The 26,470-nt window shown below is 43.6% G+C and overlaps 2 protein-coding genes across 2 annotated transcripts; one reads left to right on the plus strand and one right to left on the minus strand.

Annotated features, from left to right (window-relative positions):
* Positions 1-1,432: 1,432 nt before the first annotated feature.
* On the minus strand, positions 1,433-8,363 carry baxb (BCL2 associated X, apoptosis regulator b). Its single transcript, XM_055882342.1, has 6 exons — positions 8,034-8,363; positions 7,832-7,862; positions 4,774-4,938; positions 2,587-2,725; positions 2,380-2,484; positions 1,433-1,893 (listed from the first exon to the last, which is right to left on the minus strand). Exons 1-6 carry the CDS (start codon positions 8,053-8,055, stop codon positions 1,750-1,752), a joined length of 606 nt encoding a protein of 201 aa, XP_055738317.1. The 5' UTR covers positions 8,056-8,363; the 3' UTR covers positions 1,433-1,749.
* Positions 8,364-8,374: 11 nt separating this feature from the next.
* Positions 8,375-22,300, plus strand: aldh16a1 (aldehyde dehydrogenase 16 family, member A1). The gene is made up of 17 exons (XM_055882329.1): positions 8,375-8,804; positions 12,388-12,487; positions 12,649-12,775; positions 15,451-15,608; positions 15,762-15,839; positions 16,101-16,288; positions 16,730-16,888; positions 17,199-17,357; positions 18,051-18,207; positions 18,296-18,371; positions 18,571-18,676; positions 18,854-18,984; positions 19,110-19,277; positions 20,372-20,576; positions 20,766-20,951; positions 21,089-21,214; positions 21,321-22,300. The coding sequence occupies exons 1-17, from the start codon at positions 8,718-8,720 to the stop codon at positions 21,486-21,488; spliced, it is 2,379 nt and encodes a 792-aa protein (XP_055738304.1). The 5' UTR covers positions 8,375-8,717; the 3' UTR covers positions 21,489-22,300.
* Positions 22,301-26,470: the final 4,170 nt, after the last annotated feature.

Below are 26,470 nucleotides of genomic sequence, written 5' to 3' on the forward strand. Positions count from 1 at the left end.
TAGCCAGGAGGTGTTTTGTAACCGTATGGGCATTAATTCACTCTTGTTCCAATTTATTCTGTATCCCGAGAAGGTACCAAACAAATATTTCACGTGAAATTTCACATGTGAAATCATTTGAAACCATGTGGTTTTGGAAGACTTCATATCATATACATTTTTGTTGTTGCAGTTTCACGTGAAAATCACATTTGAAATCATATTTACACGTGAAATAACTGTTCACATGTTGAGCAGAAATGTTCACATTTGAAAACAAAAAAAAGAGACACATGTGACCTCAGTTGTTCACATGTGAAACCAGTTGTTCACATGTATTCAACAGAGTTCACACCACCCTTTCATATGTGAGAATATCATGTTTTCACCTCACACGTGAATTGCAGAGTCACACATGAAAGACTTTCAAATGTTGTGAGGTGTAGTTTCTTAGTATCACATGTTGATATTTTGCAATTTCATATTATCACGTGTTGCTTTAACATGTTATCACATTAACTTCCCATAAGATCACATGTTAAACACGTGAAATTCATGTATTTTTTCCCGTAAGGGTAGTGAGACAAAATGTACTGAGCTCTGCCCCAACACTTTGGTTTCATTACTGTAGGTCAATATATACACAGTGCCTTCAGAACGTATTCACACTCCTTTGTGATACAGCCTGAATTTAAAATGGATTACATTGAGATTCTGTGTCATTGATCCACACACAATACACCATAATTTCAAAGTGGAATTATGTTTTTAGATTTTCTTTTACTAATTAATAAAAAATGAAAACGCTGAAATGTCTCGAGTCAATAAGTATTCAACCCCTTTGCTATGGCAAGCCTAAATAAGTTCAGGAGTAAAAATGTGCTTAACAAGTCCCATAATAAGTTGCATGGACTCATTGTGTGTGCAATAATGGTGTTTAAAATAATTTGCCACACCAACATTAGACAACTACACAGAAAACCCTAAAATTACTGAAATAATTCAACTAAATCAATGATGAGAGAAAAGTCAGATTAACTGATGACTAAAATAGCAGTGCAGATGACACTCTTTTGCTAAGTGCAGAGATGTATAGAGTATTTTGTGTAGATCATTGACCAAAAAATGCATTAAATCCCTTTTAATCCCACTGTAAAACTATAGAATGTGGAAAAAGTCAAGGGGTGTAAATACTTTTTGAAGGCACTGATAAAAAGGAGTTTAATTTTATTTAAGACTTATTTTACCAGGTAAGTTTGACTGAGAACACATTCTCACTTACAGCAACCACCTGGGGAATAGTTGCAGGGGAGAGGAGGGGGGATGAATGAGCCAATTGTAAACTGGGGATGATTAGGTGACCGTGATGGTATGAGGGCCAGATTGGGAATTTAGCCAGGACATCAGGGTTAACACCCCTCTCATACAATATGTGCCATGGGATCTTTACTGACCACAGAGAGTCAGGACATGTTTTAATGTCCAATCCAAAAGACAGCACCCTACACGGGGGAATGCCCCCAATCTTTGTACTGGGATTTCTTTTCTTTCTTTTTTTTACCAGAGGAAAGATTGCCTCCTACTGGCTCTCCAACACCACTTTCAGCAGCATCTGGTCATCTTATTTATCCTGAGCAAACCAGAAGGTAGGTAACTAATAATACATGGACTAGGTAAACAAATGTATTTGTGTGTGTGCACGCCCACGCGTTTGCGTGTCATGTCACACAATTGCGTTTGAACTGGAGTGGAACTGTGTGTGTGTGTGTGTCAGGTCCTCCTGGCCAGTTTCCAGGTGATAACACTACCCAGTATGACACCTCCGAGGAAGACCAGGATGATCCCTGAGGACCAGGCGCTCATAGAGGACATCTTCTCCACCTGCACACGTGCCAGCTCAGCAAAACTGTTCATCTGGGTAGAGAGAAAGATAGGGGGGAAAAGAGAAAGAGGGGGAACAAAGAAAGACGAGGAGAAAGGGAGAGAAGAGAAAGAGGAGAAAAGAAAGGGGGCAGAAAGAAAGAAATCAATGACAATCCAAGTTCCGTTTTCTCTAACAATAGTTAAAACCACATCATTTTTTTTATGTACCCTTTAATTAACTTGGGTTGTCAGTTAAGAACAAATTCTTATTTACAATGACGGCCTATCCCGGCCAGGGCTTGGCCAATTGTGCACTGCCCTATGGGACTCCCAATCACGGCCGGATGTGATTCCGCCTGGATTCGAACCAGGGACAATAGTGACGCCTCTTGCACTGAGATGCAGTGCCTAGACCACTGCGCCACTACTCTACAACCAATACCAAGTTTATATCAATATAGAATATTGCCAATTTGGTTTATTTTAATACAAAGGGGAAACACTTGGGGGCAGCCTCTGATGGTATCCATAGCTTACCCATCCTCCATGTTTCTGGATCCAATCCAGTAATTTGTTTCTGAAGTACTCCAGAGTCCACGTCAGAATGTCCTTCACTAACTGGGGGATGTTAGCAATCACCACCTAACAGAGACAAAAAGAGTGATTTAATACACACACACTGATTGTTATTATTATTATTATTGGATGTACAGTACAAAGTAACAAGAAAACTGTATAACATACCTTGACAGCTATCCTCCCTGCTACGTAAAACAGCACAGCAATTCTCTCCCAGGTGATTTGACTGTCCTCAAATACCTTTTCTACCAACTTCCAGTAGCTGGTCTTGCTGGTCATTTTCCCCACCATTCCATCTATCGCACTGGAGGTAGGGTAGGAATTAGACTACTGACTTAGACCATTGTAAACTAACACACAGATAGACACACATACAGTACCAGTCAAAAGTTGGGTCACACCTACTCATTCAAGGGTTTTCTTTATTTTTAACTACTGTAGAATAATAGTGAAGACATCAAAACAAACTGTGAAATAACACATATGGAATCATGTAGTAACCAGAAAAGTGTTAAACAAATCAAAATATATGTTATATTTGAGATTCTTCAAACAGCCACCCTTTTCCTTGATGACAGATTTGCACACTCTTGACATTCTCTCAACCATCTTCATGAGTTAGTCACCTGGAATGCATTTCAATTAACAGGTGTGCCTTCTTAAAAGTTAATTTGTGGAATTTCTTTCCTTCTTAATGCGTTGAGCCAATCAGATGTGTTGTGACAAGGGGAGGGGTATACAGAAGATAGCCCTATTATGGCAAGAACAGCTCAAATAAGCAAAGAGAAACAACAGTCCATCATTACGATATGAAGGTCAGTCAAAACGGAACATTTCTAGAACTTTGAAAGTTTCTTCAAGTGCAGTCGCAAAAACCGTCAAGTGCTATGATGAAACCGGCTCTCATGAGGACCGCCACAGGAAAGGAAGACCCAGTGTTACCTCTGCTGGAGAGGAGAAGTTCATTAGAGTTACCAGCCTCAGAAATTGCAGCCCAAAAAAATGAGTTCAAGTGACAGACACATCTCAACATCAACTGTTCAGATGAGACTGTGTGAATAAGGCTTTCATGCACAAATTACTGCAAAGAAACCACTACTAAAGTGGAAATATGTCCTTTGGTCTGGAGTCCAAATTGGAAAGTTTTGGTTCCAACCGCCGTGTCTGTGAAACGCGGTGTGGGTGAACGGATGCTCTCCGCATGTGTATTTCCCACCGTAAAGCATGGAGGAGGAGGAGGAGGGGGTATGATGGTGTTGGGATGCTTTGCTGTCTGTGATTTATTTAGAATTCAAGGCACACTTAACCAGCATGGCTATCACAGCATTCTGCAGCGATATGCCAACCCATCTGGTTTGCGCTTAGTGGGACTATCATTTGTTTTTCAACAGGACAATGACCCAACACACCTCCAGGCTGTGTAAAGGCTATTTTACCAAGAAGGAGGGTGATGGAGTGCTGCATCAGATCACCTGGCCTCCACAATCACCCGACCTCAACCCAATTGAGATGGTTTGCGATAAGTCGGAACGCAGAGTGAAGGAAAAGCTGCCAACAAGTGCTCAGCATATGTGAGAACTCCTTCAACACTGTTGGAAAAGCATTCCAGGTGAAGCTGATTGAGAGAATGCCAAGAGTGTGCAAAGCTGTCGTCAAGGCAAAGGGTGGCTATTTGAAGAATCTCAAATATTAAATATATTTTCATTTGTATAACACTTCTTTGGTTACTACGTGACTCCGTGTGTGTTATTTCAAAGTTTTGATGTCTTCACTAGTATTCTATAATGTAGAAAATAGTAAAAATAAAGAAAAACCCTTGAATGAGTAGGTGTTCTAAAACTTTTGACCGGTAGTGTACTCTATATTCATATTTGTTTACCTACACAGCAAACCAAAAATTGGTTCCCAGAACATTCGTTAGGTTGCGGCAAATGTTCTCATAACACAAAACCTGTCCAGTTGAGCTGATGATTATACAGTGTTTGTATAAAACATTTTGCCTGATGTTGCAAGAAAGTTCACAGAAGACATTTAGTTTTGGTTATTACATTACCTGTAAATCTAATGAGAACATTTGGGGAATGTCCTGTTGTGATTATTACAAATGTTCTGCACAACATTTTAGTGAATGTTAGGAGAACATCCCAAGGATATTTAATTTTTTCTGAAGAAGAAAAGGCTAATGTTAGATATAGCCCTAACTAGAACTTAATGTGATTCTTAGATAATGTTATGGGAATGTTCCCAGTTTGCTGGGTAGTCTTTGCATCAAATTCATCAATGTGAATTCACAAGAATAACAGTTTGAGAAATTGAACAGGTACTGTAAGACACAAAGCAATGGCAACTGACTCGTCCAGCTTCCCATCCTTCTTGACGGCGTCTCCGATGGTCCGTATCATCATGGCTAGCTGTGACACAATCTTCTGCTCCTGATCACTCTCCGCCTCCTGGGTTTCTGTGGAGACCACTACCAGGACGTCTGATGACACCTCATCCAGCTGCTCCTGCATCACTCTGGGGATGAGAGAGCATTCTGGTCCAGAAACACTCCTTAGAGCACATGGCTGGGGCAGCCGGTAGCCTAGTGGTTAGAGCGTTGGACCAGTAACCGAAAGGTTGCTTGATCGAATCCCCGAGCTGACAAGGTAAAAATCTGTCCCACTGTTCCTAGGCCGTCATTGTAAATAAGAATTTGTTCTTAACTGACTTGCCTAGTTCAATTGAAAAAATTGCCTACTGTGTGTCAAACTAAACTACTGTTGTCACGACACAGTGTCTGACGGTTTTCATTTCTTCCTTGCACTTAGCTGATAATGTAGAGAATACATCATTTTTTTGCTGTCTGTTTGGTCAATTTCCAACCCCATGGAAAGTGCATACACATCCAAGCAAGAGGATGGAAGCAGCCAGTGGTATTAAATACTTTAAAGTACTACTTAAGTAGTTTTTGGGGGTATCTGTACTTTACTATTTATATTTTTGACAACTTTTACTTCACTACATTCCCAAAGAAAATAATGTACTTTTTACTTCAATTCACACACTTTTCAAGAGAACATCTCTGGTTATCTCTACTGCCTCTGATCTGGTGGACTCACTAAACACAAACGCTTTGCTTGTAAATTGTGTTAGTGTTAGTGTGCCCCTGGCGATCTGTATTTTTTTTTAAATAACACACAAATTGTGCCATCTGGTTTGCTTAATATAAGGAATTTGAAATTATTTATAATTTAACTTTTGATACTTACAGTTGAAGTCGGAAGTTTACATACACTTAGCTTGGAGTCATTAAAACTCATTTTTCAACCACTCCACATTTCTTGTTAACAAACTATAGTTTTGGCAAGTCAGTTAGGACATCTACTTTATGCATGACACAAGTAATTTTCCCAACAATTGTTTACAGACAGATTATTTCACGTATAATTCACTGTATCACAATTCCAGTTGGTCAGAAGTTTACATACACTAAGTTGACTGTGCCTTTAAACAGCTTGGAAAATTCCAGAAAAGTATGTCATGGCTTTAGAAGCTTCTGATAGGCTAAATGACATCATTTTAGTCAATTGGAGGTGTAACTGTGGATGTATTTCAAGGCCTACCTTCAAACTCAGTGCCTCTTTGCTTGACATCATGGGAAAATCAAAAGAAATCAGCCAAGAACTCAGAAAAAAAATTATAGACCTCCACAAGTATGGTTCGTCCTTGGGAGCAATTTCCAAACGCCTGAAGGTACCACCTTCATCTGTACAAACAATAGTACGCAAGTATAAACACCATGGGACCACGCAGCCGTCATACTGCTCAGGAAGGAGACGCGTTCTGTCTCCTAAAGATGAACGTACTTTTGGTGCGAAAGGTGTAAATCAATCCCAGAACAGCAACGGACCTTGTGAAGATGCTGGAGGAAACGGATACAAAAGTATCTATATCCACAGTAAAACAAGTCACCTGAAAGGCCAATCAGCAAGATAGAAGCTACTGCTCCAAAACCTCCATAAAAAAGCCAGACTACGGTTTGCAACTGCACATGGGGACAAAGATTGTACTTTTTGGAAAAATGTCCTCTGATCTGATGAAACAAAAATAGAACTGTTTGGCTATAATGACCATTGTCATGTTTGGAGGAAAAAGGGGGAGTCTTGCAAGCCGAAGAACCCCATTCCAACCGTGAAGCACGGGGGTGGCAGCATCACCCTCAACAACTACTGTGATTATTATTATTTGACCATGCTGGTCATTTATGAACATCTTGGCCATGTTCTGTTATAATCTCCACCTGGCACAGCCAGAAGAGGACTGGCCACCCCTCATAGCCTGGTTTCTTCCTAGGTTTTGGCCTTTCTAGGGAGTTTTTCCTAACCACCGTGCTTCTACACCTGCATTGCTTGCTGTTTGGGGTTTTAGGCTGGGTTTCTGTACAGCACTGAGATATCAGCTGATGTACGAAGGGCTATATAAATAAATTTGATCATGTTGTGGGGGTGCTTTGCCGCAGGAGGGACTGGTGCACTTCACAAAATAGATGGCGTCATGAGGCAGGAAAATTATGTGGATATATTGAAGCAACATCTCAAGACATCAGTCAGGAAGTTAAAGCTTAGTCGCAAATGGGTGTTTCCAAATGGACAATGACCCCAAGCATACTTCCAAAGTTGTGGCAAAATGGCTTAAGGACCACAAAGTCAAGGTATTGGAGTGGCCATCACAAAGCCCTGACCTCAATCCTATAGAAAAACTGTGGGCAGAACTGAAAAAGTGTGTGCGAGCAAGGAGACCTACAAACCTGACTCAGTTACACCAGCTCTGTCAGGAGGAATGGGCAAAAATTCACCCAACTTATTGTGGGAAGCTTGTGGAAGGCTACCCAAAACGTTTGACCCAAGTTAAACAATTTAAAGGCAATGCTACCAAATACTAATTGAGTGTATGTAAACTTCTGACCCACTGGGAATGTGATGAAAGAAATAAAAGCTGAAATAAATAATTCTCTACTATAATTCTGACATTTCACATTCTTAAAATAAAGTGGTGATCCTAACTGACCTAAGACAAGGAATTTTTACTTGGACTAAATGTCAGGAATTGTGAAAAACTGAGTTTAAATGTATTTGGCTAAGGTGTATGTAAACTTCTGACTTCAACTATAAGTATATTTTAGCAATTGTATTTACTTTGATACTTAAGTACATTTAAAACCAAATACTTCACTCAAGTAGTATTTTACTGGGTGACTTTCACTTAGACTTTCACTTAGACATGAGTCATTTTCTATTACTGAAGTATGATAATTGGGTACTTATCCCACCACTAGAAGCAGCACAGGGTCAGCCACAGGTTTACAGCTAGGTGTGTCGATAAGATGCGTCTTTCTGGTTATTTTTAAGTATTTGTGAAAGTGACTCACCTATTCAGCAGGACCTCTCCTACTCTGTAATCTGTAGAACAAATAAAACATTTAACCAAAATCAGCTTATAGATCTAAACAACATAAAAAATAATAATGAATGTAAAATAGAACAGAATCATGATAGCTAGCAATGACAATGTACTGATAACTTGGTAACGTTGTTGCAGTGATGAGACATTGCACTGGCAGACCTAGCTACCTGATGTCTCTACACACGCCATTGGCAGTCCACACACCGCCAAAACGATAGCTAACGTTAGCTACTATCACCGTAACTTCAGAAAACTTCAGTATCGCAATTGTAGTTCTTCTCTTATAACATAAACCTATTATAACTCTATTTGACATACGATGTTGCTGCTGTTTTCTCTCTATTAAGAAAATACTACATTCCTTAGAGATAATATGCAGAATCTACAAACGCCTGAAATAAGAAAGACCACAGACAGTAACAAGACCGGACAGCAAATCGAAAGTGGAGAGCAGACGAGCAGCGAACAGACAATCGGCGCATGCGCATTGTCTACATGGGTCCACACGCTAATGTGTCCGTGTAGAAACCGACTACCGTACACAACATGGTAGCTAGTTGATTTTTGTCCGACTAGTTAAAGCAAAGAGGGCAGCGACGAAGCTAGTAAAGTAGGGGGGAGTTAGTGCGACAGGGAAGAACAATATTTCTTCATTCAGCACGTTGCAGTTCGTCGTGGGGAACTTTTCTTTTGATATCTGAACTCTCAGACCACATAGTTAGCAAAGCTAGCTAGCATTATTTCTGGTTAGCACGCTGACGGACTACAGAGCAAGCAAGCCAGTGTCTGATATATAGTATTCTTGTTGATGATCAATACAAGTTAAAAGTTACTTCTTGCAACATTGTGTAATGGCTGGCAGCACCTCCAAGACAATACACGATATCTTTCAATCTATGGAGTACGGACCGAGCAGTTCCAGCACCGCTACTGCTCAGGTAAAAACAAAACAAAAAAATGTATTTGCTGCACAAGTGTCGATATATTGGTTGGAAAGGTCTAAGTAGTAGTAAGAAACATACCTTCGAGGTCAATTTACTCGAAATAAAGAACATTTTGTTAGAATTTCACCCATGTAATGACATTTAACTTATCTTTCTCGTCACGTTTTACATCATGCTTTAGATTATAGGAGTTAGCTGGCTATTACCATGTGAAGTTTATTACGGTAACTAACTCAAAGGCAGTCATGTGAGATGTGGTCTTGGGGATCAAGTTGGATGGGATCTTCTGTAGAGAACAGCAGTCTCTTTCAACAGCTAACCACCTAACATGTCCAGATTACGTTTCAGAAATGTAGTTTTTGCTAGATTATGTGCAGTATGATGCTTGGAACTAGTGAAAAGTGTATCCTGACCTCCCTACTCTCTGTGTTAGAGGTGTCTGTCTCTGCAGCCAATAAAATGTGACCAACTCAGAATTGGTCTCATTCATGTCTACCTGTCCAGATTTTAATAGGCCTACATTATAAGTAGGGCTGACCCCAATTAGTTGTCTGGTCTATTGTTTGGTGGTTAGGCTGTTGGGCAACCAAGATTGTTTTAACCGAGCAGTAACAAATATATACAGTACCAGTCAAATGTTTGTACACGCCTACTAATTCCAGGGTTTTTCTTTCTTTATATTATTTTCTAAATTGTAGAATAATAGTGAAGACCTCAACTATGAAATAGCACATATGGAATCATGTAGTAACCAATAGTATTAAACAAATCAAAATATGAATCTTCAAAGTAGCCACCCTTTGCCTTGACAGCTTTGCACACTCTTGACATTCTCTCAACCAGTTTCATGAGGTAGTCAGCTGGAATGCATTTCAATTAACAGGTGGGCCTTGTTAAAAGTTAATTTGTGGAATTTCTTTCCTTAATGTGTTTGAGCCAATCAGTTGTGTTGTGACAAGGTAGGGGTGGTATACAGAACATATACCTAATTGGTAAAAGACCAAGTCCATATTATGGCAAGAATACCTTGAATAAGCAAATAGAAATGTCCATTATTACTTTTTGGAAAATTTCAAAAACTTTGAACGTTTCTTCAAGTGCAGTAGCAAAAACCATCAAACGCTATGATGAAACTGGCTCTCATGAGGACCGCCACAGTGAAGAGGCAACTCCAGGATGCTGCCCTTATAGGCAGAGTTGCAGAGAAAAAGCCATGTCTCAGACTGGCCAATAAAAATAAAAGATAGGCAAAAGAACACAGACACTGGACAGAGGAACTCTGCCTAGAAGGCCAGCATCCTAGAGTCGCCTCTTCACTGTTGACGTTGAGACTGGTGTTTTGCGGGTACTATTTAATGAAGCTGCCAGTTGAGGACTTGAGGTGTCTTTTTCTCAAACTAGACACTAATGTACAAGGACATTTCTAGGTGACCCCAAACTTTTGAACGGTAGTGTGTGTACAGTTGAAGTTGGAAGTTTCCATACACCTTAGCCAAATACATTTGAACTCAGTTTTTCACAATTACTAACATTTAATCCTAGTAAAAAATACCCTGTCTTAGGTCAGTTAGGATCACCACTTTATTTTAAGAATGTGAAATGTCAGAATTTTAGTAGAGAGAATTATTTATTTCAGATTTTATTTCTTTCATCACAGTCCCAGTGGGTCAGAATTGTTTATTTTTAAAAATGTTTTATTATCCCCCATTTCTCCCCGATTTCGTGGTATCCAATTGTTAGTAGTTACTGTCTTGTCTCATTGCTACAACTCCCGTACGGGCTCGGGAGAGAGGACGGTCGAGAGCCATGCGTCCTCCGAAACACAACCCAACCAAGCCGCACTGCTTCTTAACACAGCACGCATCCAACCCGGAAGCCAGCTGCACCAATGTGTCGGAGGAAACGCCGTACACCTAGCGACCTGGTCAGCACGCACTGCGCCAGTCCCGCCACGGGAGTCGCTAGTGCGCGATGAGACTAGGATATCCCTACCGGCCAAACCCTCCCTATCCCGGACGACGCTAGGCCTATTGTGCGTCGCCCCACGGACCTCCCGGTCGCGGCCGGCTGCGACAGGGCCTGGGCTCGAACCCAGAGTCTCTGGTGGCACAGCTAGCACTGCGATGCAGTGCCTTAGACCACTGCGCCACCCGGGAGGCCCGTGGGTCAGAAGTTTACATACACTCAATTGGTATTTGGTAGCATTGCCTTTAAATTGTTTGGGTCAAACGTTTCGGGTAGCCTTCAACAAGCTTCCCACAATAAGTTGGGTGAATTTTGGCCTATTCCTCCTGACAGAGCTGGTGTAACTGAGTCAGGTTTGTAGGCCTCCTTGCTCGCACACATTTTTTCAGTTCTGCCCACAAGTTTTCTATAGGATTGAGGTCAGGGCTTTGTGATGGCCACTCCAATACCTTGACTTTGTTGTCCTTAAGTCATTTTGCCACAACTTTGGAAGTATGCTTGGGGTCATTGTCCATTTGGAAACACCCATTTGCGACTAAGCTTTAACTTCCTGACTGATGTTGCTTCAATATATCCACACGATTTTCCCGCCTCATGATGCCATCTATTTTGTGAAGTACACCAGTCCCTCCTGCAGTAAAGCACCCCCACAACATGATGCTGCCACCCCCGTGCTTCACGTTGGGATGGTGTTCTTCAGCTGGCAAGCCTCCCCCTTTTCCCTCCAAACATAACGATGGTCATTATGGCCAAACAGTTATATTTTTGTTTCATCAGACCAGAGGACATTTCTCCAAAAAGTACGATCTTTGTCCCCATGTGCAATTGCAAACCGTAGTCTGGCTTTTTTATGGAGGTTTTGGAGCAGTGGCTTCTTCCTTGCTGAGCGGCCTTTCAGGTTATGTCGATTTATAAGACTCGTTTTACTGTGGATATAGATACTTTTGTACCTCCAGCATCTTCACATGGTCCTTTGCTGTTGTTCTGGGATTGATTTGCACTTTTCGCACCAAAGCACGTTCATCTCTAGGAGACAGAACGCGTCTCCTTCCTGAGCTGTATGACAGCTGCGTGGTCCCATGGTGTTTATACTAGCGTACTATTGTTTGTACAGATGAACGTGGTACCTTCGGGTGTTTGGAAATTGCTCCCAAGGATGAACCAGACTTGTGGAGGTCTACATTTTTTTTTCTGAGTTCTTGGCTGATTTCTTTTGATTTTCCCATGATGTCAAGCAAAGAGGCACTGAGTTTGAAGGTAGGCCTTGAAATACATGCACAGGTACACCTCCAATTGACTAAAATGATGTCAATTAGCCTATCAGAAGCTTCTAAAGCCACACAATTTTCTGGAATTTTCCAAGCTATTAAAGGCACAGTCAACTTAGTGTATGTAAACTTCTGATCCACTGGAATTGTGATACAGTGAAATAATCTGTCTGTTAACAATTGTTTGGCGAGTCGGTTAGATGTCCTAACCGACACGCCAAAACTATAGTTTGTTAGCAAGAAATGTGTGGAGTGGTTGAAAAACAAGTTTTAATGACTGCAACCTAAGTGTATGTATACTTCCGACTTCAATTGTATGTATATACCTCTGTATCTTTCCTCAGGCTTGGCTTGAGTCTCAGTCTCGTGCTCTCGGTCTGTTCATCGATGGAAAGTTTGTCCGTTCTGCAGACAGACAGACATGCAATGTGACCGACTCGTCAGGTAAAAAAGAGAACCTACAGTGGAGCTATCCCCTTAATTCAGTATTGTTGTTCTATCTATATCTCTTGTCCTCCACTGCCCACTGTTTTATCTTGTTATATTTTAAATGCATCATCACTAAAATAGTATTTTGACATGTTTTTCTCCAACTCCCTCCCTAGGTGGTCCTGTGTGTAGTACTGTGTGTGCTGTGGATGAGGATGCATCCCTGTCTGTGTCCTCTGGGGCCAGTGGCTTCAAGTACTGGAGTGCTCTCCCCTGTCATCTCAGAGCCAAGACTCTACTCAAGTAGCTACACACCACCCCTTTACCTCTGTCTAGGGTTCACTGATACACACTACACCCCTTTACGTCTGTCAATGGCTCACTGAGATACACACTAATAATACTTAATGTAAAGGGCTTTTCTCACCCAAGACGTTGAAGAAAATAATACAAAATAAAATAGTAACAATCAGAAACACAGAACATTGTAAGCGGACCACACTCAAAGCTATATACAGGTGTCGTCAGGAGAACAGAATTAACGTAGGTCTTTGAAAGCTTTTCTGAACAGCTCAGTCTTTAGCATGTGCCTTAAACGAGGCCAGAGACTCTCCAGCCCTGACAGTGACTGGAATGCTGCACTGAGGTCCAGCACTATGAGGGTGCTGGCAGCCCCAGAGCCGGCATTCATGAGCTGTGTCCAGCTCTGATGCCCAGCTGGAAGGGCTCGAATAGGTTGTGAGTGGCCAGATGTCGTGTTCGATAAGCTTACTCAGAAATGGCAGGTTGAAGATGGGCCTGTAGTTCTAGAGGTTGTCAGGGTCAGAACCAGGCTTTTTAAGTACTGGTATGACTGCAGCGAGTTTGAGCTGAGGAGGGACACATCCAGTGGTGAGGAAAGTGTTGATGATTTCCGTGAAAGGCTCCAGAGCAGGTAAGCAGGTTTTGACAAGGGAGGTGGTGACAGGGTCAAGTGAGCAAGTGGTGGGCCTCATTTTGTTCTAACCAGTTTGGTTACATTAGCTGCAGTGATTGTGGTGAAGGTGGAGAACCTTGACTCAGGGAGCAGAGGTCCGGCTAGATCAACTACAGGGGCTGGAGAGGACAGAATGGGGGTGTTGATGTTTTCAATTTGGCTTTGGAAGCACAGGTATTGATTGCACTGTTCTGGGGAGGCTGAGGCCGGAGGAGCTTGCTCCCAGTCGGAGAGCGCACCCAATAGTTTCCACTGCCGTTGCGGATCAGTTGGGAGTAGTAGTAGGATGTCTGAGCTTTAAGGCCTGTTTGTAGTCTTTCTGATGTCGCTCAAACATCTGCACGTGAGAGTTAGCCCAGTTTTCTTTCACTGCCGTTCTAGACGACGGCCAGTTGCTTTGAGAGAGCGTAAGCTCCTCGGTGTACCAGGGAGAAGATATGGGGAAAGACGTTTTCAAAGGAGCAACTTCATCAAGTTTGGAGGCCAAGGGAGTGTTGTATTGAGCCACAGAGTCAGTAACTGGCAGGTTGGAGATGGGCTGTGGCTGTGTTTTATAGTTTTAAGACTCCTATAGAGCGTTTCTTGGGCTGAGTGGGCAGAGGAATAGCTAGGGCGAAGGTGATGAGTTTGTGGTCGGACAGGCCTGGCATAATTCCATCCAGTTTGGCCAGATCCACGCCTCTGATTACAGACCAGCTCTAGTGTAATGGCCTTTGTCGTGGGTGGCAAAGTCCACATGCTGTTAGAGTCCAAAGTTATCCAGAACATCAGCCATGCCAGTAGAGAGACTGCAGTCAGGGGAGTCGACATGTATGTTGAAATCACCAAGCACTAGCATAGCAGGGCACAAGACTTAGGAGTGTTCATAGCTCGGATAGTCCAGCAAGAAAGTCAGTTGAGCTTTGGAGGCCTATTTTTTTATTTTTTATTTTTTTTAATAATATATATATTTTTTTTTAAATATTTTTTTATTATAGTTATTATAATAATTTTTTTAATCAACACAGCCAGTACTGACGCAGAGCCAGTTATCTTGAAAGCCACGCGTTCAAAAGATGAGACAGCTGGTAACTGGAGTAGACTTCACAATAGTCAGTCCTGTAGATTTACAGCCAATCCTCCACTCCATCCGGATGTGAGAGGACAGTCCAGGTCGGTGTGGCCAGTTGCAGCGCATTGGTTGAGGGAAGATATACTCATTGCGCTGATGCCAAGTCTCAATGAGGCAGAAAGTCCAGACCTCTATCAGTGACCACGTCATTCAGCATTAAAAGCTCTTGTTGTTTCTGGATTTTTGCATTTTTAAAATACCCAAGCTGAATGACTTTGGGAGTTGCCCTGAGGCCCAGTGTACTTTAGCATCCAACTCCGGTGTGCATGTTCTACTGCACTCATTAGGAGTGCACACAGTAGACGTTTGTTAAATAGTCTGGTACCGGGTCCCATATTGAAAGAGGCTGTTCTCCAGCTTCTCACACAGGGTTGTTTTTAATATGTGCAAAACTTCTGCGGAATCATAATCAGTGGAGGTGTGCTGCCATTTCTGAATCTTTTGGTGCAGACTTCAGTCCTGTCCGTGGGAGATGAGTTGAAATGACGATCTAGCTAGTCTGGCATTTGAATCCAAACAATTAGCTAGTTGATTGGAGAAGTAGCCAAATGTGTCAGCTAATTTAACAATGTTAGTAAAAACCTTTTAAAATGAGATTCCTGTCTTCTATACCTGGTAAGCTATAACAACAACAACAACAACAAGTAGTTGATAAACAATGCACATTTTAAAAACTAATAATTCCGGATCATTTTGCAGGAGTAAACTACCAAGGCTGGCACTAGGCGCCATCGCAACCATAAACACTACACTACAGACCACAATTTAATATCTAATATTTATGCCGGGCAAATTCAAGTTAGCATTTTGAGAAATGCTCTGTATTATCTCTATAACGTCTGTCTCTTCGCGCGTGCTTGCGTGTGTGCGTCCATCGTGTGTGTGTGTCAGGTTGGTGAGTGGCCTCCAGAGACACGGTCAGTGTCTGTCAGAGCTGTGTGACCTGGCCCAGTCTCCCAGTTCCCCTTCAGCACTGGTCAGACTGCTGCAGTACTACTCCGGCTGGGCTCAGCTCAGAGACTCACTCATTCCCGACTGGACACCACGTGGTAAGGCCATGCGTAGTGTGCGCGTGTTTGTAAGTGAATCTTTATCCGCGTGTGCATGGACGTCGTGGAGATCTTTCCTTGAGTATTGTACAACTGTGATTTGTGAAGTGTGTGTGTGTGTGTTGAATGTTCTCTTGTGTTTGTGTCTTTCAGGTGTGGTGGTAGTGGTTGTCTCTGATGACTGTTCTCTCTACTCTCTCATGCTGAAAGTCTTACCTGCACTGGCCATGGGTATCACACACACACACACACACACACACACACACACACACACACACACACACACACACACACACACACACACACACACACAGAGAGTCACAGATCCAGGCTATCTAATCACCATGACCAAAGGTCAATTACCTAGAAAGTCATGGGGGGGGGGGGGCGTTTCAAAACGGACCCTGTCACCTTCTACCCTGACAAAGATTCCCTTCGGGAAGGTAAAGCTTTTACTCTACCGTTTGTGACCTTAACGTTTCTGTTTCCCAGGCAACGCAGTGGTGGCGATCCCTGGCGTGGGGACAGCGCCTCCTGTTCTGTTATTGGCTCAGCTGTTTGTGGAGGCGGGACTTCCTGCGGGGGCGCTGAATGTGGTGACGGGCAACGTTTTGTCGCTGGGTTCTAAAGTGGCACAAAACCCGCATGTCAGCTATGTCACTTACAGTGGCAACAAAAAGGTGGACACACACACACACACACTCAAACCAATGTGTTAGTCAGTAGTGCTTATGCCTCCTTGTTGATGTCTTTTTCCTGTATGCATCTGCTCGTGCATCTTCTCACTAGCTCTCATTTCACTGATAGCTTCTTTATCAGAGGAATGTTTTCACTTGCTATGACTGTGCTATGCGGTTGTTTTATCTACCCTAGTTGAAACCACTGACTGTAAGTCGCTCCGGATAAGAGGGTCTGCCGAATGACCAGAATTCTATGTAAATGTAATGGGACTGCAATTAGCTGTGTGACGTGAACGTTTTCCATTTGGTGCGGCAGTGAGTTTGACAGTTGTCCCGTGACAGTCGTGTGTGTCTGTGCTTTTGATTGAACTTCCTCTTTTCTCTCTCTCTCTCACACGAACTAGTAACTTCCCTCCAATCTCTTCTTTCCTTCTTTTTCAGGATGGAGAGATTCTGTGCAGGGCCACAGCAGGCATGGGTGTTCCCGTCTCTCTCTCCCTCTCCCTCGGAGCCACCTGTCCCTTCATCATCTTTGAGTCTGCCGATATCGACAGTGCCGTGGATGGAGTGATCGAGACCGCCTTTAAGAAGAACAGAGAGGTGAAACAGATGGATTTCTTTTCTCGCTCGTGTTTTTTTTTTTAAAGCCAAATCATTGAATGATTCAAGAGATTCCTGTGAAAGAACAAGATGCAATTCGAACCATGGCCACAGGTGGTCAGTGTTGTACAGTATGACCGATCTGTACCTCTCCCTCACACCAAAAAAAAAGAAATAATTAAAGCTCCCATTTAAAGCCCCCTCTCTGACTCAGTAGGCCTATATGACTTATCTGAACAGTAGACTAATAAAATAACCCCCCCCCCCCCCATATCTTTATTTTGCTCTCTTTCTCACCCTCCTCCCTCAGTACCAGTGGATGCTGTGTGTCCAGGAGTCAGTGTTGGACAGTGTCGTAGCCCGTCTGAAGGTTCGGATGGCAGGGATGAAGAGTGTTCCTCTCCTGGCCGAGGGGGACCGAAGGCTGGTGGACGCTGCAGTACAGGAGGCCCAACAGCAGGGGGCCACGGTCAGTCACGATATTTACATTGAACGTTTGAGTCGTTTAGGAGACGCTCTTATCCAGAGTGACTTACAGGAGCAGTTAGGGTTAAGTGCCTTGCTCAAGGGGACATCGACGGATTTTTCACCTTGTCGGCTTGGGGATTCAAACCAGCACCCTTTCGTTTACTCGGGCCAATGTTGACCCCCACAGTTGTCAAGTTGGCTGGATGTCCTTTGGGCGCTGGACCATTATTGGTAACACATGGGAAACTGTTGTGTGTGAAAAACCCTACAAAAAAAGCCTACAAAAGTTAGAAAACTACAAGGCTACTTCCTGGTAAATGATGTGTTACTTTCATAGCGTACATTCTTAGTATAGGTGGGGGACATCAGTCACTCAATACCAATTAGGCCATAGGAGGGCAAAATTTTGTACAAGCATTTTGATCAAGCACTGCAGTGAGCAAAATAATCATAACATTTCAAGAAGACCTGAAGGCAGTAAATCCAATGCAAGTTCCAAATACTGCAACTCAGAATTCCATCTTGGACTATATGGACTATTTCATCTTGCTTTTTGTCATTTGCATTTTCTTTGTTTGTACCATCATTTTGTTAGATATGGTGTTGAGCACAATTAATAAAAATGGCCTTTTTAATTAATATATATATATTTTTTTAAGTAAATGGTAACCTAATTGTATTTTGCTTGTATCAGCTGATCCAGCCGTGTCCCCCGCCCTCCTCCGGTGCTGCCTATCCCCCCACGGTGCTGTGTGGAGTAGCCCCCTCCTGCACCTGTGTGGTGACCCCATCCCCCGGGCCTCTGTTACCCCTCCTCTCCTTCAGGAGCCACGGGGAGGGCGTCACTCTGGGTAAGGAGGACCACACCATACGGTTTCTATGACCACACCAACCACTAATGAAACACTCATCTATCCATCTGTTTATCTGTCTTGACAGGGAACCACAGCCCTCACGGCCAGGCTGCCTCTCTCTGGACTGAAGACCTAACTCTGGCCCTGGAGGCTGCCAAGAGGTACAGGACACACACACACACACACACCATCTTGGTCTCCCAATATTAATCTCAAGTCACCATGGCTGAAGACATTTAGTGTGGTGTCCTCTCTGCGTTAGATGTATAATTCCTATCACCCAGAAGCCACCTGACAAATGGACTATGAGATATAACACATACACACCTTATTAACCCTTCCTCGAACCTCTCTCCCCAGCCTGTCTGTGGGTACAGTGTGGGTGAACTCCCACTCTGTGATGGACCCTTCCCTGCCTAGCTCTGGCCACAAGGAGAGTGGCAACTGCATCGATGGAGGGAAGGAGGTATGGAGAATAGCCATGTTCTGTCCCTGTCCAGAGGGAATTTTGTTGATAATGCTTGTAATTATCCAATCTTTTCTGATATTCACACATGCCTTCTAGAGTGTCGGGCTATAGGTTGTTTGTAGACAGTGTGCCTTATGTCCGAGTGTCTCCTAAATGACTCCTTCTCTTTTCCAGGGTCTGTTCCAATTCCTCCGCCCTTCCTCCTCTCCTCCTCTACCCCGCTCCTCTCCAGCCTCTGTTGATTACTCCAAGTTTGGAACGGCGGCATCAGCGGCCATCATTCCAGAGGGATCGAATTCATCCAGGTGTGTGTGTGTGTGTGTCTGTCTTCCCGAGACTTCTTTTAAAAGTTGCCTTTGTACTTATTCAGTCACTTGTAATGTTCTTAATTCCCTCTTTCCCTCCCTCCCTGTTTCTATCTCTCCTTCAGTACCCCTCGTTCCTATCTGCAGTATGTGGGGGGGAAGCAGTGTAAGTCTGAGTCTGGCAGCAGCGTGTGTGTCCTGGCACCAGGGGGAACTGTTCTCGCCTACTGTCCCGACGGGGGGAGGAAAGACGTTCGCAACGCCGTGGAGGCGGCCATTAAGGTCCAACCTGGGTAAGCTCTGCTCTAAGCTGGATTTGTATCGACCAAACGTCACCGACAGTGTCGTCAGGGCCGTATGATACTGGGGCAGTATGGAGGTGTGTTTGACCCCTGTATACTGACATATTGGGGGGAGACACACCAACAATAAAGCACTTCATTGTATTCCAGTAGAGTATGTAAGTGAGCTGTGTTTTAATGTGAATCTAGCGTTGTCTCTGTTGGTCTCCGCTCCCCGCACCTCTCTGATTCAGAGGGGTTGGGTTAAATGAGGAAGACCCGTTTCGGGTGAGTGCATTCAGTTCTGCAACTCACTAGTTGTCCCCCTTTCCCTTTAACTCTGGCAAGCACCGCATTCTCTTTGCAGAGCCCTCTGCGGTGTGGTGAAGGCGGTTACGGAGTACGTTTAGTGGAGCATTAATCTTACTCTGGGCTCTATACTGTATGGACTATCACATATAAATGCCTTCTCTCATCTCTCTTTCGAAGTGACTGGCATGAAAGGAGTTTGAAAAGAAAATGCATATGAGTCTGGGTCTGTGTGTGATTTACGCTGAGTATACCAAACATTAGGAACACCTTCCTAATATTGAGTTGCATCCCCGTTTGCCTTCACAACAGCCTCAATTAGTCGGGGCGTGGACTCTACAAGGGGTCATGTGTTCCACAGGGATGCTGGCCCATGTTGACTCCAATGCTTCCCACAGTTGTGTCAAGTTAGCTGGATGTCTTTTGGGTGGTGGGCCATTCTTTAACACACGGGAAACTGTTGAGTGTGAAAAACCCTGCAGCGTGGCAGTTCTTGACACAAACCGGTGCGCCTGGCACCTACTACCATACCCTGTTCAAAGGCACTTACATTTTTTTAGTCTTGCCCATTCACCCTCTGAATGGCACACATACACAATCCTTGTCTCAAGACTTAAAAATCCTTCCTTAACCTGGCCCCTCCCCTTCATCTACACTGATTTGAAGTGGGTTTAACAAGTGACATCAATAAGGGATCATAGCTTTCAGCTGGATTCACCTGGTCAGTCTGTCATGGAAAGAGCAGGTGTTAATAATGTTTTGTGTTCTGTGCATATTTTCTCTCGCTCTCCTGACAGTTGGATGAAGAAGAGCCCTGTGGCCCGAGCTCAGTGCCTCTTCTCTCTGGCTGAGACCTTGGAGCTGAAGAGACGGGACATGGCCGTGTCACTCCACTCCCAGACAGGCCTCTCATTGGAGAAGGCGGACATGGAGGTGGAGCTGAGCATCGCTCAGCTCTGTGATTGGGCCGCCCGCTGTGATAAGGAAAGGGGCGGAGTTCTGGTGAGACTTTGTTATGTATTCTGTCCTAATAGTAGTAACTTCTGTATAATACTAGTGGCTGTTTGTGTTCAACACTTACTCACGCACCCTCAACGTTCTGGCTGGCACACAGGCCACCAACAAAGCCTCTCCACTTCAGGAGGTCATACTGTAAATAAAGTGTCTCTTCTCTAACCTCCTTTTCTCTAGTCCGTCCCACAGTCCGGTTCGGCTCTGTCCATCCCTGAGGCTCTTGGAGTGGTGGGTGTGGTTCTCCCTGACTCCTCCCCCCTCCTCTCTATGGTCTCCCTGCTGGCAGCAGCTGTTGCCATGGGCAATGCTGTCGTCATGGTGCCCAGTCCAAAGTACCCTCTGCCTGCTCTAGAATTCATCCAGGTGAGTTCTGTCCTGCCCCCTGACATTTTGATTCAACTGTGTACTTGTGTGCACACGCTCGCTTGTGTATACTGTTGCGTGTGTGTGTGTGTGTGCATGTATTTTCGCCCAAACACATCTGTTACCTGTCTCTCTAGGTTCTCCAGTCCTCAGATCTTCCAGGAGGCGTGGTCAGCATTATAACTGGTGGCAGAGATCAGCTGACCCAGGCTCTAGCCAATCACAGTGTCATCAAGGCCGTATGGTACTGGGGGAGTATGGAGGTGTGTTTGACCCCTGTATACTCACACAACAACAAATAGCACTTAATTGCATTCCAGTAGAGTGTATAAATGAGCTGTGTAATCTCTCTCTCACACACACACACAGGGTTGCCAGTTCCTACAGCACATGTGTGCCAGCCCTCTGAAGAGCCTGTGGCTCCACTGCCAGGAGGAGGATGGAGGGAGAGACTGGGCCCAGCCTCATGCCTCACTCCTGGAAGAGATGTGGAGACAGGCTGTCCAGTGGAAGAGTGTCTGGATACCCACTGCTTAGAGAGAGAGAGGGGGGGAGAGGGAGGGAAAGAGACAGATGGGTGAGAGAGAAAGAGGCAGGGGGAGACAGTAGAGTGAGAGATTAAGTATATTAAAACAAGAACATTTATTTGAAGTGAAGGGGGCGGGGGTTGTAAGGGTCATTCTTAGTCACGTTCTGGGAATGATTTTATGTAACGCACTTGACAGAAGGGCAATTTGGAAATGTTCTACAAATCGCATGAAACGTCCTCTTTCATGACTATGAAACCTTCTAGGATGTTCCAGTGGTTTCCTCCCATCAGAGGACTGTATGCCGACGACTCAGTGGTAAATAACACCAGATACATAGAGAGATGTTATAACCTGTATGGATCATTGACTTCTACCGCCAGTGCTCCTATGCCTGGTCTGATGCCTTAATAGCACTGGCGGTGATGCATTCTCTACAGGAAGCCAGCTTTAGTCAGCCAACAAGGCCTTCATAATTTTGCCTTACTGTGTGTTATCAATAAGGGGCTTAGATTGAGGAAGAAATCAAAATGTAGATTTCTGTCCCCCGTGAGAAGTTAATACAGCTGTACTGATTTTTACATTATTAGTACCGTATTATGTTAAACTAGTAGTGTTCCAAACACAAAAGTAGACATTCCTTTTGTGGGGATCTTCAATCGTGCCGGATAGGCTAGGCCTACTGTTTCAGCACGAGTAGTCTTCACGTTTTAGTCTTCATTTTTTATGTCCAATTAGACATTTAGAAATATATATGATAAAAACATTCTAAATAATGTACTTCTGATGTTCAAAAGCCAAAATAAAAAGATATTCACCTCACCTCATATCTTGTGCTCTCTTTTTAAGTAGGCCATCTTAATTCATGAGGGCTGGTCATGAGATTGCTTTTTCTGGAAGTGATTGTATGACTGGCATGTGTGTAAGGTCATGACGATGTTTTTTTTACCTCAATTGTATACCGTGATGAATTTGACTGTTAATACATTTGTTCCCCGCTGTAAAGCGTCAAGCAGCTACTTGTTTTCTGTGGCTTTACATCACACAGTGCTACTCTATTATCTTTAGGTGTGTAAAAACTGTCGGTCGCTAAATCCGGCACGACCTAGGACCGTGTAAAAACAGCTAGCTGGAGTTTCTGAGCCCTCAGCTGCTATGTATTTAATGCTGAGGCTACATACAGGCACCCTAGTCTGATGGCATTGTCTCACATTTCAGTATTGTGCTGATAGTGCATCCTTTACGGTTATAATTGTATTATACAAGGGCAGTGCCTTTCCCGCATTGTGGTCATTTCCAGGCCTAGTGCTTTATCATAGCCTTATAGCATACCTGCCACGGCTAATGCTAGCTTCAGGCTCTACCCGAGCCTGCTTATTATACTGAACAGAAATATAAACGCAGCATGCAACAATTTCAAAGATTTTACTGAGTTGGTTTGTATAAGGAAATCAGTCAATCGAAATAAATTAAGCCCTAATCTATGGATTTCACATGACTTGGCAAGGGTGCAGCCATGGGTGGGCTTTATTACATACACACCCCTCTATAGTTGCCTTGTACACTTAGTATACCAAACATTAGGAACACCTTCCTACTATTGAGTTGCATCCCCTATTGCGCTCAGAACCAGCCTCAATTTGTTGAGGCATGGACTCGAAAAGCTGTCGAAAGCGTTCCATAGTGGTACTGGCCCATGTTGACTCCAATGCTTCCCACAGTTGTGTCCAGTTGGCTGGATGTCCTTTGGGTGCTGGACCATTCTTAATGCACACGGGAAACTGTTGAGTGTGAAAAACCCTGCAGCGTTGCAGTTCTTGACACACTCAAACCGGTGCACCTGGCACCTACCCTGTTCAAAGGCACTTAAATCTGTCTTGCCCAAGGCACACATACATAACCCATGTCTCAAATGTGTCAAGGCTTAAAAATCCTTATTTAACCTGTCACCTCCCCTTCATCTACACTGATTGAAGTGGCTCTAACAAGTGACATCAATAAGGGATCATAGCTTTCATACTGGTCAGTCTGTCATGGAAAGAGCAGGTGTTCCTGTTTTGTACATTGTGTATAGTCTTGTGTTTGTCTACGATTTGCATGTATCTCTTTCTTCCTAGAAACCACAAACCCATCTGAATATGTACCAAGTGAACTGGGGTGCATTAAGACCCACACAGTATACAAAACAATAACACCTGCTCTTTCCATGACAGACTGACCAGGTGAAAGCTATGATCCCTTATTGATGTCACTCGTTAAATCCACTTCAAATCAGTGTAGCTCAGGCCTCTTCATCCCTGTTCATGGAGAGCTACTCTCCAGTAGGTTTTCACTCCAGGAACAGGGATGGAGACCCCTGTTGTAGACGAAGGGGATGAGACCATTCAGAGGGTGAATGGTCAAGGGGTATGGTAGTAGGTGCCATGGTAGTAGGTGCCAGGTGCACCTGTTTGTGTCAAGAACTGCAAAGTTTCACGTTCAAGTTTTCCATGTGTTTCAAGAATGGGCCACCACCAAAAGGACAAAAGCGGGAGGCATTGAAGTCAACATGGGCCAGCATCCCTGTGGAATGCTTTCGACACCTTGTGGTGTCCATGCCCCGATGAATTGAGGCTGTTCTGAGAGCAAGGCGGTTACAACTCTATTAGGAAGGTATTCCTAAAATTTGGTACACTCGGTGTATGTGTGTCTTTGATTAGAAATGATTTCCCTACTGTAAAGTGCCACGCAGCTACTGGCCTTCTGTGGCTTACACCACGCAATGCTACTCAATTCCTCATTTGAATGTGGGCTCAATTCCTCATTTTGTGTTTGAAACCCCCTGCTGCCAATTACACTTTTGGTTGGTCCTGAGGCAGAAGTTTGTGAAGGGGAAGGCTTATAAAGGAGAACAGAGACACAATACGTCTTCACTCTTTTTTTTCTCTTTTGTGACGATAATGAGGAAATGTGGAAATATGGCCAACAATGTCCTCCACCTAATTTTTATATAGTATTCTGTAACGAATATAATAATATTGTTTAGTGGCCTATTCCTCTCGGCATATAAAAACTGTTGTGCCCTAAATCTGGTAAGACCATGTAAAAACGGCTTGCTGGAGCTCATCTGAACCTTTGGCTTCTGAGCCCTCATCTTCTATGTACTTAATGCTGAGGCTACATGCAGACACACTAGTCTGATGGCTGTCTCTCATTTCATTTTTGTACTGATAGTGCATAATTTACTGTTACAATTGAATGCAGTGCCTTTCCCACATTCTGGTCATTTCCAGGCCTAATGCTTTATTATAGCATTAGCCTTATAGCATACCTTACATGGCTATCTTCAGCCTCTATCTGGATCTGCTTACTGTTCAGCCATCCGTGTTCATTGAAATGTGATTTGGGCTCTTCAATCAGATTAGCTTTAGCTGACATTTGCAAAGCGGTTGTTTTGGCAGCGTCAGAGGTGGACTTGCGTTGGTGGAACTAGCATTATAACTAAAGTGGAGTCGCATTAACAGAAATCCCATGCAGCCTTGTTCTCCACAATGAAACCGGGGAGGAGACTGTGGATCAGTTTTCATCTGTTTGTATGTTAGGTCACGCGATATCAGACAGCACTGGCCAATTTTGATGGAACTTGTGTGAATGATGTGTCTTGCAATAGTGGTCTGACATTTACAAAATTACACAGATTGGCCACATGGTGGCGCTATAACAAGCGATTGAAAATGTCAAAGGTCACACCCTTCACCCCATTTGACGTAAAGTCATGAAATTTGGTACACACATCATTCTCCTCACAAGGAACAAATTTGACTCTGTGACCCATAAGGTCCTCCCTGATGGATTGTCTGCCATTTTGAATTTGATAGACACTTAAAACGCTACTCTTCTGGCACCGAATGACCGATCTGCACAGAACTTGGACAAAGGTCTCTTAACGAACACAATGTGGAATTTGCGAGATGGCTACCGGTCTGGACAAAAAGGGCACAAAAGTCTGTTGCAACTACGCTAACAGTGATGGGAAAGTAAATGCCACCTGTTACAGCTGCATTTGCATATGTCTGAAGCAGATAGAGAGGACCCAGTAACACTTTGAACCTTCAAGAAATCTGCTATATGAGAGGTATGTGTTTAATGTTTGTCAAAGTCAATGCGAAAATGTAGAGCAGTACATCATAAATCTGAAGAAGTTAAAAGATAAGAATTTGGCGCATTACAAGAGGAACTTATCAGTGACGGGCTTGTCATTGGCACTAAGGCTATAGGCACACGAGCACGCATGATCAGAGAACTGAACCTCACACTGAATAAAGTCAGACGATTTTCACTCAAGTGAAATTTGCACAAAATGCAAATCAAGAAAATTGGCAGAGGGGAACCAGAGACTGAATTATACCTCCCGTGAGCGACGTTCAGAATCAAAAGGCCAAACCTGTGGTCCCAAACAGATAGCCAAATGACTCAACTTGTCATTACTGTGGAACAGTGCATGCTAAAGCCAAATTCCCAGCATATGGTGTCACATCTACTCCCGCTCCGGCGCTCAACATCGGCGGTTTACTAACCACTGGTCCTGGCAGCCCATCATTACGCACACCTGGCAACCCTCATTACGCACACCTGTGCCCTATCATGAGGCACACCTGGACTCAATCACTTTTCTGATTACCTCCGCTTTATCTAGCACTCCCTAGCATCACTCTTCAGGGAGTATTGGTTCTGTGTTCATGTCCAGATGGTGTGCTTGGTTTGTATAGTGCGGTTTATGAAAAAACTCACCACCTGCTTCCTTCCTTCCTTCCTTCCAAACAAAACCATTTTGCCAGAGATTGCAAACCAGCACAGCACAAACCTCAACTCAATCTAGTAAAGGTAGACAATGAGTCAGTCATATAACCAAACCGATGCAAATTGGTACATCTCCCGTATTAATTCTGTGGAAGACAGCACCAACAAAAGGTTAATTAAAGCTAGCTCCACACAGTGATGAGCAATTGACTT

Source organism: Salvelinus fontinalis, chromosome 2 (genome assembly GCF_029448725.1).
Source record: "Salvelinus fontinalis isolate EN_2023a chromosome 2, ASM2944872v1, whole genome shotgun sequence".
In the NCBI taxonomy this organism is placed as follows: domain Eukaryota; kingdom Metazoa; phylum Chordata; class Actinopteri; order Salmoniformes; family Salmonidae; genus Salvelinus; species Salvelinus fontinalis.